At 34.4% G+C, this 12,258-nt stretch overlaps 2 protein-coding genes and 1 pseudogene across 4 annotated transcripts; 2 read left to right on the forward strand and 1 right to left on the reverse strand.

The window, feature by feature from the left end:
* Positions 1–502: 502 nt before the first annotated feature.
* LOC120162678 (acetyl-coenzyme A carboxylase carboxyl transferase subunit alpha, chloroplastic-like) lies at positions 503–5,329 on the reverse strand. Of its 3 annotated transcripts, none has more exons than XM_039172783.1 (11): positions 5,181–5,329; positions 4,464–4,805; positions 4,304–4,378; positions 3,500–3,607; positions 3,240–3,400; positions 3,020–3,134; positions 2,781–2,935; positions 2,490–2,541; positions 2,335–2,403; positions 1,865–1,942; positions 503–1,792 (listed from the first exon to the last, which is right to left on the reverse strand). In XM_039172783.1, the coding sequence occupies exons 2-11, from the start codon at positions 4,788–4,790 to the stop codon at positions 689–691; spliced, it is 2,244 nt and encodes a 747-aa protein (XP_039028714.1). In that variant the 5' UTR covers positions 4,791–4,805; positions 5,181–5,329; the 3' UTR covers positions 503–688. The 3 variants fall into 3 exon arrangements, with proteins under 3 accessions (XP_039028714.1, XP_039028715.1, XP_039028716.1); XM_039172784.1 differs by having other exon boundaries at positions 4,464–4,821; XM_039172785.1 differs by lacking the exon at positions 5,181–5,329 and adding an exon at positions 5,074–5,149.
* A 3,143-nt stretch (positions 5,330–8,472) lies between these two features.
* LOC120162706 lies at positions 8,473–10,074 on the forward strand (annotated as a pseudogene).
* An 829-nt stretch (positions 10,075–10,903) lies between these two features.
* On the forward strand, positions 10,904–12,014 carry LOC120162679. Its single transcript, XM_039172787.1, has 3 exons — positions 10,904–11,021; positions 11,120–11,443; positions 11,702–12,014. The coding sequence occupies exons 1-3, from the start codon at positions 10,958–10,960 to the stop codon at positions 11,860–11,862; spliced, it is 549 nt and encodes a 182-aa protein (XP_039028718.1). The 5' UTR covers positions 10,904–10,957; the 3' UTR covers positions 11,863–12,014.
* The last annotated feature ends 244 nt before the right edge of the window (positions 12,015–12,258 follow it).

The raw sequence follows: 12,258 nt of genomic DNA on the forward strand, positions 1-12,258 counted from the left end.
ACAAGAGGTTAAGTCTAGGTGATGTATAATTCGCATCTTTTGTGAATGAAAAGTAATTCCAGATTTCTGTTTGTTTTCCAAGCTTTGCTTGCTGCAATGCTTTACATTATCAATCACCACCTCTCTTATTGTACATCAACAATGCTATTATTATTTAATGAAAAATGATATGCTAGAATTGTGGTGTGTTTTTTATCGTTCTTTTGTGGTCCCATTATAGTATTAACAATAATGCTGTTATTGCATGAAATGATGTGCTAGAAATGTGTTTCGCTAAAAATATGTTTCGGAGAAAAAGTTATAGTATAATGTATTCATTCTAGAAAATTTTCTTTCAATGTAGCCCAACCTGTTGATTTCAGTGCTACAGCATCAGGTGAGATGATAGTTCCTTCAATTAATTGTTGGAAACTTTCAGGACTTGTGAGGCAAACTAAATTTTATTAGAAAATTGTTATAATATAACCATCTTATGCTACCGGCAACCAGGAATTTCAACTAATTGGTCGAAACAGAGGATAAGATACCACTCAATGCAATTGATGGTGAAACAGTTACAATTATTCCAGGTCCTCCTGCTAAATGGTATACATCCTTATGCATCAAATAAAATCACGTAAGATTATTCATCAGAAATCTAAAGCAAATAAAGAACCAGGCAATGTATAAATACCAGCAGCTGCATACACTAAGCAAAATTCATCTCAAGCTTAGGTTCCACGTACTTGGTTTCCTTTTGCAAACTTCCATTACCACTAGCAGAAGATTTAATTGCTTCAGAAACTTCTGCCTTCAACTCTTCATGCTTCTCCTTTAATTCCGAGGAGCTGATAGCTTCTGAAAGTCGTTGCTTAATCTGCTGTTCCAGAGCCTCGATCTTACTTTTTGACTGAATATCCTCTGCCTTTGCCATCTCCAGCTTCAATAACTCTATCATATTTTTCAACTCTGATGAATCGACAACATTTTGGATTTTCTTGTTGATTTCTTCATTCAAATTATCCACCTTGTCTTTGAAGATTGAAAGTGAAATTGAATTTGCATTAGATTTTATGGCCTCGACATTCAGACTCAAGGATTCGAGAGCATTAATCATTTCCAATTCTATCTCTTTCTTCAAGTTCAGAATTTTGTCCTTAAGCCCATGATCTAGATCTACAAAGCTGGATGAACCAGACTTTTGAACCTCAGCCTCTAATGCTTTAAGCTTCTCATTTATCTTGGGCCGACCCATGATTTCATTGAATTTCTTATTGACTTCCTGCTTCATTGTAACAGCCTTCGACTGACTCTTGGCTGTGGAAAGCTCCTTCAACATGTCAAGCTTATGTTTTAGGATCGTGTAATTTGGAGCCGCAGATAACTTCTGGTTGAGCTCATGTTTAAGCTTCTCAATCTTATCCATTAGACCAGGATTCATGAGTTGCTCCCTTGAATTTGCTTTTGAAACTTCTCCTCTTAGCATCTCAAGTCTGTCCTTAAAGCCCGTGTATTTAACGGCCTCAGAGTATTCGTGATAGACCTCCTTTTTCAATTTTTCAACCACGTTCTTCAGAGCCAACTCAGGTGGCTTGCTGGATGACTCCTTGGATTTCAAGATTTGCTGTTTCACTTTTTCAATCTCACCCTCCAACTCTGCATTTGAGGTTCTAGGTACAGTTTGTTCTTCTTTCTTTTTCATATGAACTTTCTTCTTGGGATCTAGAGGGATACCCTCTTGGAACCCACCCAGTTTCCTAAACTTATGTGTGCGATGCTTTAGTAGCTCTTCGGTGTCCATTGCCAAGAGCTCCTGCAGAGAAAATTTTGTTAATATGTAACAAAATTATTCTTGATGAAGAATATTAACGTTAGAGGAACTCACATCCATATTTTCATTGATCGCAGCTTTTATTTGTTGTGAAGTCCAAGCTGGACCTGCATGGGCACCACCCGGTGGTTCCTGTCACAAGAAAAATATAACTCTCAGATGCCATGAAAATTAACACGACTCCCGAAGGAAACAACAAATCTTAAGCATTATTTAAACAATTAAGCTGTACAAATGCTTTGAAAACCAAACATATTATTTCCATCAGACATATCAAAATATTAAAGACATAAATCACGCCTCAATATTGTAACAGGTTTTGCTTATAAAGCATGTGCTAAGGACAGCAGCACAATGGTGCTTTTAGCAGTTCAACACATGAAATTGCCTGTAGCAGGTTTAAGTTATCATGGTTTAGCAATGATTAGAAGTAAGGAGGAAAAAACAAGAAAAGGAAAGAAAAAGGTAAAAGCAAAAACAAAAGTATTTTACTGAAGATATTTGAGAAAGGATGTTTTAATTACAGGAATGATTCCATCACAAATTTGCAGCTTGCACAATTCTGGGGCAGTGATCCTCAGCTTCTCAGCTGCCTGCCAAGGAATATGTTCATTTATTATTATTAACAAAAAAAGGAATACTGAAAGATAAGACCAAAAAGCGACCACTGTTTTCAAACCTTTGGAGAAGCTTTAGCACTCTTCCACAAAATTGCAGCACATGCTTCTGGACTATACCATTAAAAAAATCAAATCAGAAAAATAGAATATCAGTGTGTATCTGCACATACGGACATAACATCTAAAAGTGATCAACATTTTCAAGGAATAATAGAAATCTTACCAAGGTACCATGAAGAAAAGTAAAGATTTGTCAAATAGCAATCTGGCACCTTGTTTGGGTATGGAAAGCCAGATTGTACATAGTTCATCAGCATTCAATGAAATCAATATCAAAAAACTAAAATCACCTGGCAACATAAAAGACTGCATTTTCCAGCATTAACAACTTGTTAGCACAGCCAATGGCCAAGGCACCACCAGAACCACCTTCCCCAATAACAATAGAAACAATTGGGACCTTCAGACCAAACATGGTCCTCAAATTATGGGCAATAGCTTCACCCTACATGAAATTAGAGCTTAAAAATCAGCTGAGCCAATGTTAAAAGTGATTATGGTAAGCTGCAGATAGTGATAGTGTTCGTACTTGACCCAACTCCTCAGACTTAAGGTCCGCATATGCCCCAGGAGTGTCAATAAAAGTAACTATAGGGAACCCATGGTGATCTGCATAATACATCATACGTAGAGCCTTCCTGTAGCTGTAAGCATTTCCTAAATATCAATAAAAAGTGACATAGATTCCCTCCCTCAAATAAAGTAAAATTTTCAAAAACCATCTGACATGTAAGTTTCATTAAACTTACCCGTGAGGCGTTGGCATTCCAAAGTTGCGCTGAATATTCTCTTTAGTATTTCTACCCTTTTGTTGACCAATAAACATGTACCTCCTACCATCAATTGTTCCTATACCAGTAACAACAGCTGGATCGTCATACCCTGCTCGATCTCCATGAAGCTCCACAAACTGGGCATATGAAACATTCGTGGCCACATACCAAATGTTAGAAATAAAGTTGTTGAGAATTGCAATATTTGATACTTGATGAGCATGTAACCACCAAACCTTATCAGTAATGTTAAATACATGATCGAGGAAAGTGGGTCTGTTAGGGTGCCGAGCAATGTTCACTCGTTGTATAGGAGTAAGATGTAGGTATAATTCCTTTAGAGCCTGAAATGATAGCAGAAAGGGTAAGAAGAATTAGAACTGAAACCACCAACGTCATGATCTGCGAATATCTTTCACAGAGCATCAACCACTTAAAATGCACTTAAAACTTGCAATTAGCACAAAGCTCAGGCACAAAAATTTAAACATGACAACAGCAAGCTTGACGCACAATTTCATATTACATTAATATTTTGGTAATTAAAAGAACATGAAACATTGACCAAGCCTTTTCCAAAACTGTGAATTAAGCTTCAAAATATGAAAGTAACATATCAGACTTGTGTCCCGGATTTCTACATCAGAACATCATATATTTTGGAGTTTAAGGCCACAGATATTCAAGCAATGATGCAATTGATCCATAATGGTTCATACTCTGGAACGAATGAATGAACCCAAAACTAAAACCATATACTATACTCAAATCCTAAATAACTAATATCGAATGCCGTAGCGAGTGCAACAGCAAAAGCTTTGATTGCAAACATGAAGAACAAAATTTCCAGGCTGCAAATAGAGCTTTGGCATAATTAAATTCAAACCCCATAAACAAATTCCAGAATTGCAACTTCACTCCATTAACAGCATGAACAGATACTGATTCGTAGCACTATGTAAACATATAACTCGGAAATTTAATTACTACATGGGAGCAACAAAAGAAGTCTCACAAGGTCTCAAACTTAAAACTCAAACCTGTTGGTATTTGTTCTCCAATGAAAGAATCTGATCACTGAAATCCAAACCAGTTTCATTTGCCATCTTCCTCACCTGCATTAAACAAGCACAACATTTGAAGCTAGCACGGGAATATTTTTATCAACTAAATCAACAATCACTAAAAATAAGGAGTTACATCAACAATCTTCCTCTCTAAATCAACAAGTGGCTTCTCAAACTCCAACGTAACAGGCTTTTGTTTCTCTTTCAGCGGCTTGAAATGAGAGAGATGAGTGAGGACTCCGCCTTTCACATTTGGATCCGGATCTGCAGGCCATGGGTATTCATGCTTCTTTACTTTCCTCAACTTTGCAGCTATAGTTACATCCCTCCTCTTCACCAAAAATCGTGTCCTTCCCAAGGTTTTAAGAGCGATGCCAGTCACGCCGTTAGAGGAGCTCCGAAGAAGATCCGAAGCTGAAGTTCCAATAAATGCAGCTGGAGAATACGATATCGAGGGCATCTCTCACTCCAAACTCTGATTTTTCCAGACTCTATAATCGAAATCCAAATTTTCTCAATCGAAAAACATCTTTTAAAGAATAATGCTAAATAAGTTAACAAGGGGAAAGTAAGAAAAAATGTAATTAAGTTCCTACTGTAGCTTCCTTCCGAGTAAACAGAATAACATTAGAGCTATGGTTTTCAATTAAAAGGAAAAAAATCTCCCTATTCATTCTTCTGATCACTTAGTTCACATGTATCTAAGCTGAATAAAAGCATTTTAAACTAAAAAAAATACAAACTTGAAACCTCATTTTCCTCCATTTTCTCAGCAGCCAAGCAGAAATATGAATCCGCATGAAATATATATATAAAGAGAAAAAAGAGGTAGAATTAATGGCAGATTTACCAGAGAATGAATGAAGCTGGCGGAGAGACAGAGAAGATCCGAGAAATCTAGGGCGAAAGAAAAGAGTTGGAAAAAGTAGGCAGGGTAATGAAATTATTAAAGGGGAGGAAAAGAGAATAGAGAGCTTCGTGGAGATCGTCAGTCCAATACTAAGGCCTTGTTTGGTATGTTTTCTAACTTTACAAAGAGAGTGGGTAGCGCGCTCTGTCGATACTTCTTATGCCGTACCCGAATTAAAAAGACACGTGTAACAGTATAAGGCCTAATATTCTATTTATTTCTTAATTTCTTCAATTTTTTAGGATAAACTACGTGATTAGTACTTAAACTTTCATGTTTGATCCGATTTAGTATCTAAACTTCTAGTTATTTTAAAATCATACTTAACATTTAATTTTTATTTCAATTTAATATCTCGTCGTTAATCTGACATGTTAATTTTTTAATATATTTTAAATCTCCGCGTCAAAATAAAATCAACACTTTTCTGCAGAGCTTGGGTATTAAACTTATTCCCTCTAGGGAGGTAATAAAGTCTTGGCCACTGCGCTAAGCAAGCTAATTGTTACTAATTTACCACAACCTGTATTTAATTTAAACTTCATTACCACCCCAAAACAAGATATTTCATTTTGTTATATAAGATCAATTTTATATTTAGTTTATATATTTGTTTAATTAAAGACTAAATTATATAAAAATATTAAATCATTAAAATAAACACTATTTTTTAACTTCATAAATATTCTATTAATTTAATATTAATTAAATAATATAAAATTGAAATTATTTATCATCAAAATATTTTTTTAATTTTAAATTTATATTATATCATAAATAAATATTTTAAATTTAAATTATTAAAATAGTTTAATATTAACTTTTTAAAAATATGTATTTAATTATCTTTATTCCAAAATAAAGTTAAAATAATTTATTTTTTAATTAAATAATTTGGTTTATAATGAAAAAGTTTTATATTTTTAAATAATTTAATTTTTAATTATAAAATATAAATTAAATATAAAGTTGATGGTATATGACCAATTTCATAGACTAGCATAATGGTTTGACACTAATTTTTTTAGTCCTAGTTTTAATTAAAATGTTTTGTTTAGTGATGTAATGGATTAACAATTAAATAAATGTTGTGGTGAATTTTGATACTAGATTAGTGCAGTGGCTAAACTTTTGATCCTTCACAATGAGGGCGTGGGTTCAAATTCCCTGGTGTGTACAACTTTGTTGGTTTCATTTCATAGGGTGATGTATCATCTTATTGGTTAAATAAAAATAATAAAAATATATTATTTGATTATTGATATTGTTATGTTTTTAACGGTAGATATTAAATTAAAACAAAAATTAAATATTAGGTACGATTTTAAAAATAATTGGAAGTTCAAGTAAATCGGATCAAACGTGAAAGTTTAGGCACTAATCTCTAGTTTATCTAATTTTTTATTAAATTCTTGGGCAAATTGCAAATTCCATCACAATCCTTTCTTCTTACTCCTATTTTGACCATTGAAATTTATTTTTTCCAATTTAATCACTAAACTTTTGAGTTTCTATTGTTTTGGCCTCTATGTTGTTAAATAGTTAATGGGATCATGACATGACAAAGACACCAAAACAACGTAATTTTAGAAAAGTCGAAATTTATTCTAAAACGATATCATTTTGAATCTATGTGAAATCTAATTTTTCTTTTTTTGTCATTTCCCCTCTTTTCTTCTTTTTCTTTCTCATTTATTTTATATCGTTGTTTGTTTCATCCAGCTACCATTAGTCATCATCAGCGATGGCCGATGAGTCCCAAAATTTCTCATTGGACTCATTTTGCCCTCTTGAACAAGAAATTGGTGTTCATTTAATCAACAAACACCTCAAACTCCATGAATCTAGTATCATCATTTCCCTTCTCTTAAGAAAATGTTATTTTCAATGACCTTTTTCATTATATGATTGAACCATCACTTGAATCAGACTCTAAGCCTTTAGAATCCAACCTTTTTAAGTTAAAATCATCCCATAATTGATATATAATCTTCATTGTAGGATCAATTTAGTTTCATGTTATGCTCTTCTTTTCGGCGTTTCTCAACCTTTAACCATTCAAATTTTTTAGGACTTTAATCATTCAAAAACTCAAAATTAAAAGAATGTGTTACTTGTTTCAATTTTATTGTCTCCGTTTTCCTCTTCTTTTTTCAATTTTACTTTTGCATTTTTTCTAATATGGTTTTGTTACTAGTTCGATTTAATTTATAGGTACGATAATAAGAGTGTAGTTTAGGTTGATTTAGGGCTCAACAAAACTAGAAAAAGAACATGAGTGGTTCAGTTTAGGGTTAATGGAGTTAGAAGAGAGTTGAGTCTAATAATGTGTATTGGTGTAGTTTAGGTTGGTTTAGGGTTCAATGAGACTAACAAGAAGAGTAGAGGTGGTTTCAGTTTAAGGGTTAAAAGAGAGACACATGTAGAGTTTGAGGTAAAAGTAAAATAAATTTGGGTTTCGACTTTCGGATGTGACAATAATATCAGTTTTATGATCGATATAAGATAATGGCCAAGAAAGAGGGTGGTAAGGTAATGGGCATTTAGGTAGGACAAGTGAGGATTGATGAGTGAAGTTTTGTTTGATGGTCGGTGTTAGGTTTTGCTTAAGTGAAGGGGTGAATGGTAGTAATTTCAGGTGAGAACGAGAGATTTTAATTTTTATTTTTAAATCATGTGTGGCACAAATACTAATGAGAGAATGATTAAATAAGAAAAATTTAAAAAAAAATAATGATTAAATTAAAAATATAATATTCAATAATAAAAGTAAGTGTGTGAATAACGCTAAGAGATGGAATTAGAGAATTATATTAAAAATTTTATTGTTATCTTAATTTAAAATTATATAATTATTTTAATATAATTAAATTTAAGATTTATCATTTTGGGATGAAGGATAGTTTTCAATTTTAAAATTTAAATGAATTAAAATAAATTTATTTTACAATTTAAGGTCATAAAAAATTTTATCTTCGTCCTTATAAATGTGATAGGTGATAAATAGTGTCATAAAAATATGGACAAAGCCAATAAAATTCTTGGGAAAACAAAATTACAAAATTGAATTATAAATTCTTATAAAATTTAAAATATAATTTTATTATTATAGTTATATTTAATCTTAAAATTTTAAATTTTATCATTTTAAAAGAGATAAAATATAATTTTTGTCATGTATTAATCTAAAATTTATTATAATTAAGGAGATTATTTAAAGGAACTATAGCCCATGGTAGCCCCTACCTTAACCATCAAAGAGATTCCCTCAAAGAGATTCCGACAACCTCTTTGGCGGGAACCGAAGTCAGCATCGAAGAGATTTGCTCATCGACTTCTTCTTGCCGCCATTTTAGTTGAAAGGTTTAAACTTTTTTGGTTATGAAGTCAACAATTTATAGCAGCTTTAAAATGCCAATTTCGTTTCTTTTGTTGTGAGCTCTTACAATTTACTGGTTTAATTGCATGTCCCAGAGGAAGCTATCCAACACACTTGAATTATGATAAATTGACAGTTTATCCAACACACTTGAATGCTTAAACATCAGGTAGTAGCATATACTGATTAGATTAGTTATGTATCATGTTGGCAATTGTTGGATGAGGTAGAGATACGGGAGTTGCTTATCAATCGTATCGGTCATCGATTCAGTTGGGGGAGTTATCCTGCTCGGACATGGAAGATCCATGCTGTTAAGGATTGAAATATTTATGTGGGAGTGGTAGTCAGAGAAACAGAAGCTTCCCGTGGTGGCAACATTGGTGGAAAGGATAAAGGTCCTGAACTTGGCCTTTGGGAATTTTATCTAAGATCACAATTCGCCGTTCTCTATGTACCTTGTAAGGAAACACGTACGAGTCAAGATTCCTCATGGTGAGACCCTTGAAAAATGTTGTAATGCTTCTGAAATGTTTATTTGCAGCTTGAAGGCTCTTAATTGTTAAATTTGTTTCCCCTTAGTTCCTTTTTGTTATCTCTTTCCTGTTATACTAATGCTTCTTGCTTCATTATTTATATGCCATAACAGTAATGCTTAGCTTTGATTTAATGTGTAAGAAAAAGATCTGCAGTTTGTGAAGGACAAGGAGATATTGCATGTCCTACGTTCAATGCAGACTGGAACCTGGATTTTATAAGCAAAACCAGATGTCCCTGTGCCCTGATTTCTATGGAAGAGGATTAATTGTTCACAGAGATGGATCAGACAATATGTGAGCACCGGTTGTCATATCGGATAAACCACATTTGCATTTTATCGTTAGACCTCAGCACAGTTTTTCATTTCTTTATGATCTCCCATTTCAAATCATCTTAGGTTAGTTTTGTGACCAAGGGCAATTTCTGGTCACAATAATTCTCTAGAGGATTCACTTTTAAGAAGTCCGTAGAGGCAGATCTCACCTGCTAGTTTGCAAATTAATTGACACTGTGCACACCGTACTTACATGTTAACGCTCATGCTTGCTTTGAGCATCTTAAAATATTATTCCAATGATACTCTTTGTTGTCAGGGTCGGCATAACAGGTGGTGCATCATCGGTTCCGGACAAGATTTTCCAACTCCCAGGAGTAACAGTGCACTCCAGCCTTTTTTTTCCTACTCTTTCTTCCTCTGCAAGTTCTCTTCTGATGTCATTGCAGACAGGGCTTCTATACCTCCTACTGCCAGGGTCATATGCGAAAGACATGATGTCTGTGGTGCCTGTTACACGAGTCACCATGTTTCATCATGGTAAATCTTTCGAGTTTCAGCTCCTACGTTGTCGGATTAAGCCGGGAGGTGTACTTGAAGGACTACAACCCTGCCAGGTTTTGCTGGGGCTTGTGTCCTAGCCTGGAATGGTTGAAGGTCTAGTAGTAACTACGCATATTCATTGTCCAACTTAAAAGGAGATGATTTCATCAAACATTCGAGAGTGACATTTTTGCATCGGTGTAAATTTATATTTTAAACATGCCCATGACATGAAAATATGCTAGAACCGTAGGAAGATTAGAATCTTAAGTTCTCTGGATTTCAACTGCCTTTGTTGTAAGCTAACAGCTGTTTACATTTGATATTATCGCAACTTCTACGTTAAAACATATGGTATCTGCCGCTTTATTTATTTTTTTCTCACGAATTGGAATTTCGGGGGAAAAACGATTTTTTGTTCTTTTTAATGAACTTTCCTTTCACGTTCACTGACACACTACAGTACAAAGATGACAAGTGGAGAACCAGCAGACAATCCGGCGATGTGAACAAGAAAACCAACAGCGTCAAAGAAAAATAATAGCTAATAGGTGACTTAGAGCTTAATTAAAACAAGTTGACCCGTCAAATCAAACTCCAATCAGCAATGGAGAACGCTGAGTAGCTTGAGCCAAGTTGTTCAACCATTAAAAATTAAAGAATCGAAAACTCGGGAAATTACTTAAGCAGCAGAGACGAACAAACACGTATATATCTCTAAACCTAAACGAAAGCAACAAAAAGAGAAGACGTGAAATCCAAAGGAGAGATTGGTAAAAGGCCAAACGCGTCTTCGAAGGCAAACTAGAGGCTTAAACAAAGCCCTGTGTCTACATTCTCTATGTATAGAAACTATAACCTTCCCTTTTGGTTTCACATTTCTCCTTCTATATATATCGTTCCTTCCTTTATTACTCCCTCAACAAAAACATTTCTGAAACTATCTTCAAAGATAACTAAACCTTCTTCTCTTATTTAACCATGGCTTCTTTCAAATTCACTTTCTTTCTCTTCCTTTCTTCTCTCTTCCTCCATGCTTCTCTAGGTACGCCATTGTTAATGGAAACATCTCTTTTACATATATATGTTAATGTCTCGGGCGTGTTTTATTATATCTCATTTGATTATGTGAAATTTGTGCAGCTGAGATTGTTTGCGAAGATTTACCACATGATGTTTGTGCGTTTTCGATATCGTCTTCCGGGAAGAGATGTTTGTTGGAAACGGCGATGGAGAGAGATAAGGTAGAGTACCAATGCCGGACGTCGGAGGTGGTGGTGGAGCGAATGGCGGAGCATATCGAGAGCGATGAATGCGTTCGGGCTTGTGGGGTCGATAGGAATGCCATTGGCATTTCATCCGATTCCCTTCTCGAACCACAATTCACCAACAAACTTTGTGCCCCTGCTTGCAGCCACAACTGCCCCAACATCGTCGATCTTTTCTTCAATTTGGCCGCCGGTGAAGGTAACGAATTTACAGAACTTTTCCTTCTTTATAGGTCAAATTATGGTATCAGTCCCTCCATTATGCCCAAATTATGGTTTTGATCCATCTTTATGTGATATTATTTGCTTAAAATTTTTCTTGGTCTGTTGATAACACACACCACGCCTACAGAAGCAACCGCTCGAAATCAGATATTTTAGGATGAACATTCCTTTTTACCATTAAAGCCAATCGAGTTTCTAATTTCTAATGGTATATCCCGATGGTTGGTTGCAGGAGTGTTTTTGCCAGATCTGTGTGAGGCTCAGCGCATCAACCCACGGCGATCGATGGCGGAGTTCATGTCAAGCTCCGGGGCAGCCCTTGGCCCTGTTCCCAATGAAGCAGAGTTATTTGTGGCTGATGCTTTAGCTTCGGCTCCGGCCCCGATTCCCTAGAATGATCAAATTCATTTATGGTGCTTTTCGTTATTATCTAATAATTGGTTTCATCAGAATTGGATTGATTCGAGATGTAAATTGATTTGAGGAATAATTTACAGGGAGAAGAGAGAATTCGGAGTTTGTTTATGAGTGAAGTTTAACAGACAGGACTGTGTCTTATTCTTTTCTATATACATTCTACTCGGCATAAATACATCTTTCCATTTCATTCAGTATAAATAAAACAACTATTCTCTCTTTTACATAGGGTAAGATTGGTTTATATAGCTTAAAATTTAAAAGTTATATATATATTTTTTGAAAAGTTTGATGAATGAAAATAAATAGATAGATTACGAGCAGAAATAAAGAGATTTTCTTTAAGAGAAAATAAGATAAATTAGTTTTAAT

The sequence above is a fragment of the Hibiscus syriacus genome, unplaced genomic scaffold (genome assembly GCF_006381635.1).
Source record: "Hibiscus syriacus cultivar Baekdansim isolate YM2019G1 unplaced genomic scaffold, ASM638163v2 tig00111403_pilon, whole genome shotgun sequence".
NCBI classification, from domain to species: Eukaryota; Viridiplantae; Streptophyta; class Magnoliopsida; order Malvales; family Malvaceae; genus Hibiscus; species Hibiscus syriacus.

What these genes read in the sequence shown, in the direction of transcription:
- LOC120162678 (XM_039172783.1), bottom strand. Translation starts at nt 4,790, where the DNA reads ATGCCCTCGATATCGTATTCTCCAGCTGCATTTATTGGAACTTCAGCT. An exon ending in TAGAGAGGAAGATTGTTGAT is followed by an intron (nt 4,379 to 4,463) that starts GTAACTCCTTAT and finishes TGTTTAATGCAG; the next exon opens with GTGAGGAAGATGGCAAATGA. An exon ending in GTGCTAAAGCTTCTCCAAAG is followed by an intron (nt 2,404 to 2,489) that starts GTTTGAAAACAG and finishes ATTCCTTGGCAG; the next exon opens with GCAGCTGAGAAGCTGAGGAT.
- LOC120162679 (XM_039172787.1), top strand. Translation starts at nt 10,958, where the DNA reads ATGGCTTCTTTCAAATTCACTTTCTTTCTCTTCCTTTCTTCTCTCTTC. An exon ending in CTTCCTCCATGCTTCTCTAG is followed by an intron (nt 11,022 to 11,119) that starts GTACGCCATTGT and finishes AAATTTGTGCAG; the next exon opens with CTGAGATTGTTTGCGAAGAT. An exon ending in CAATTTGGCCGCCGGTGAAG is followed by an intron (nt 11,444 to 11,701) that starts GTAACGAATTTA and finishes GGTTGGTTGCAG; the next exon opens with GAGTGTTTTTGCCAGATCTG.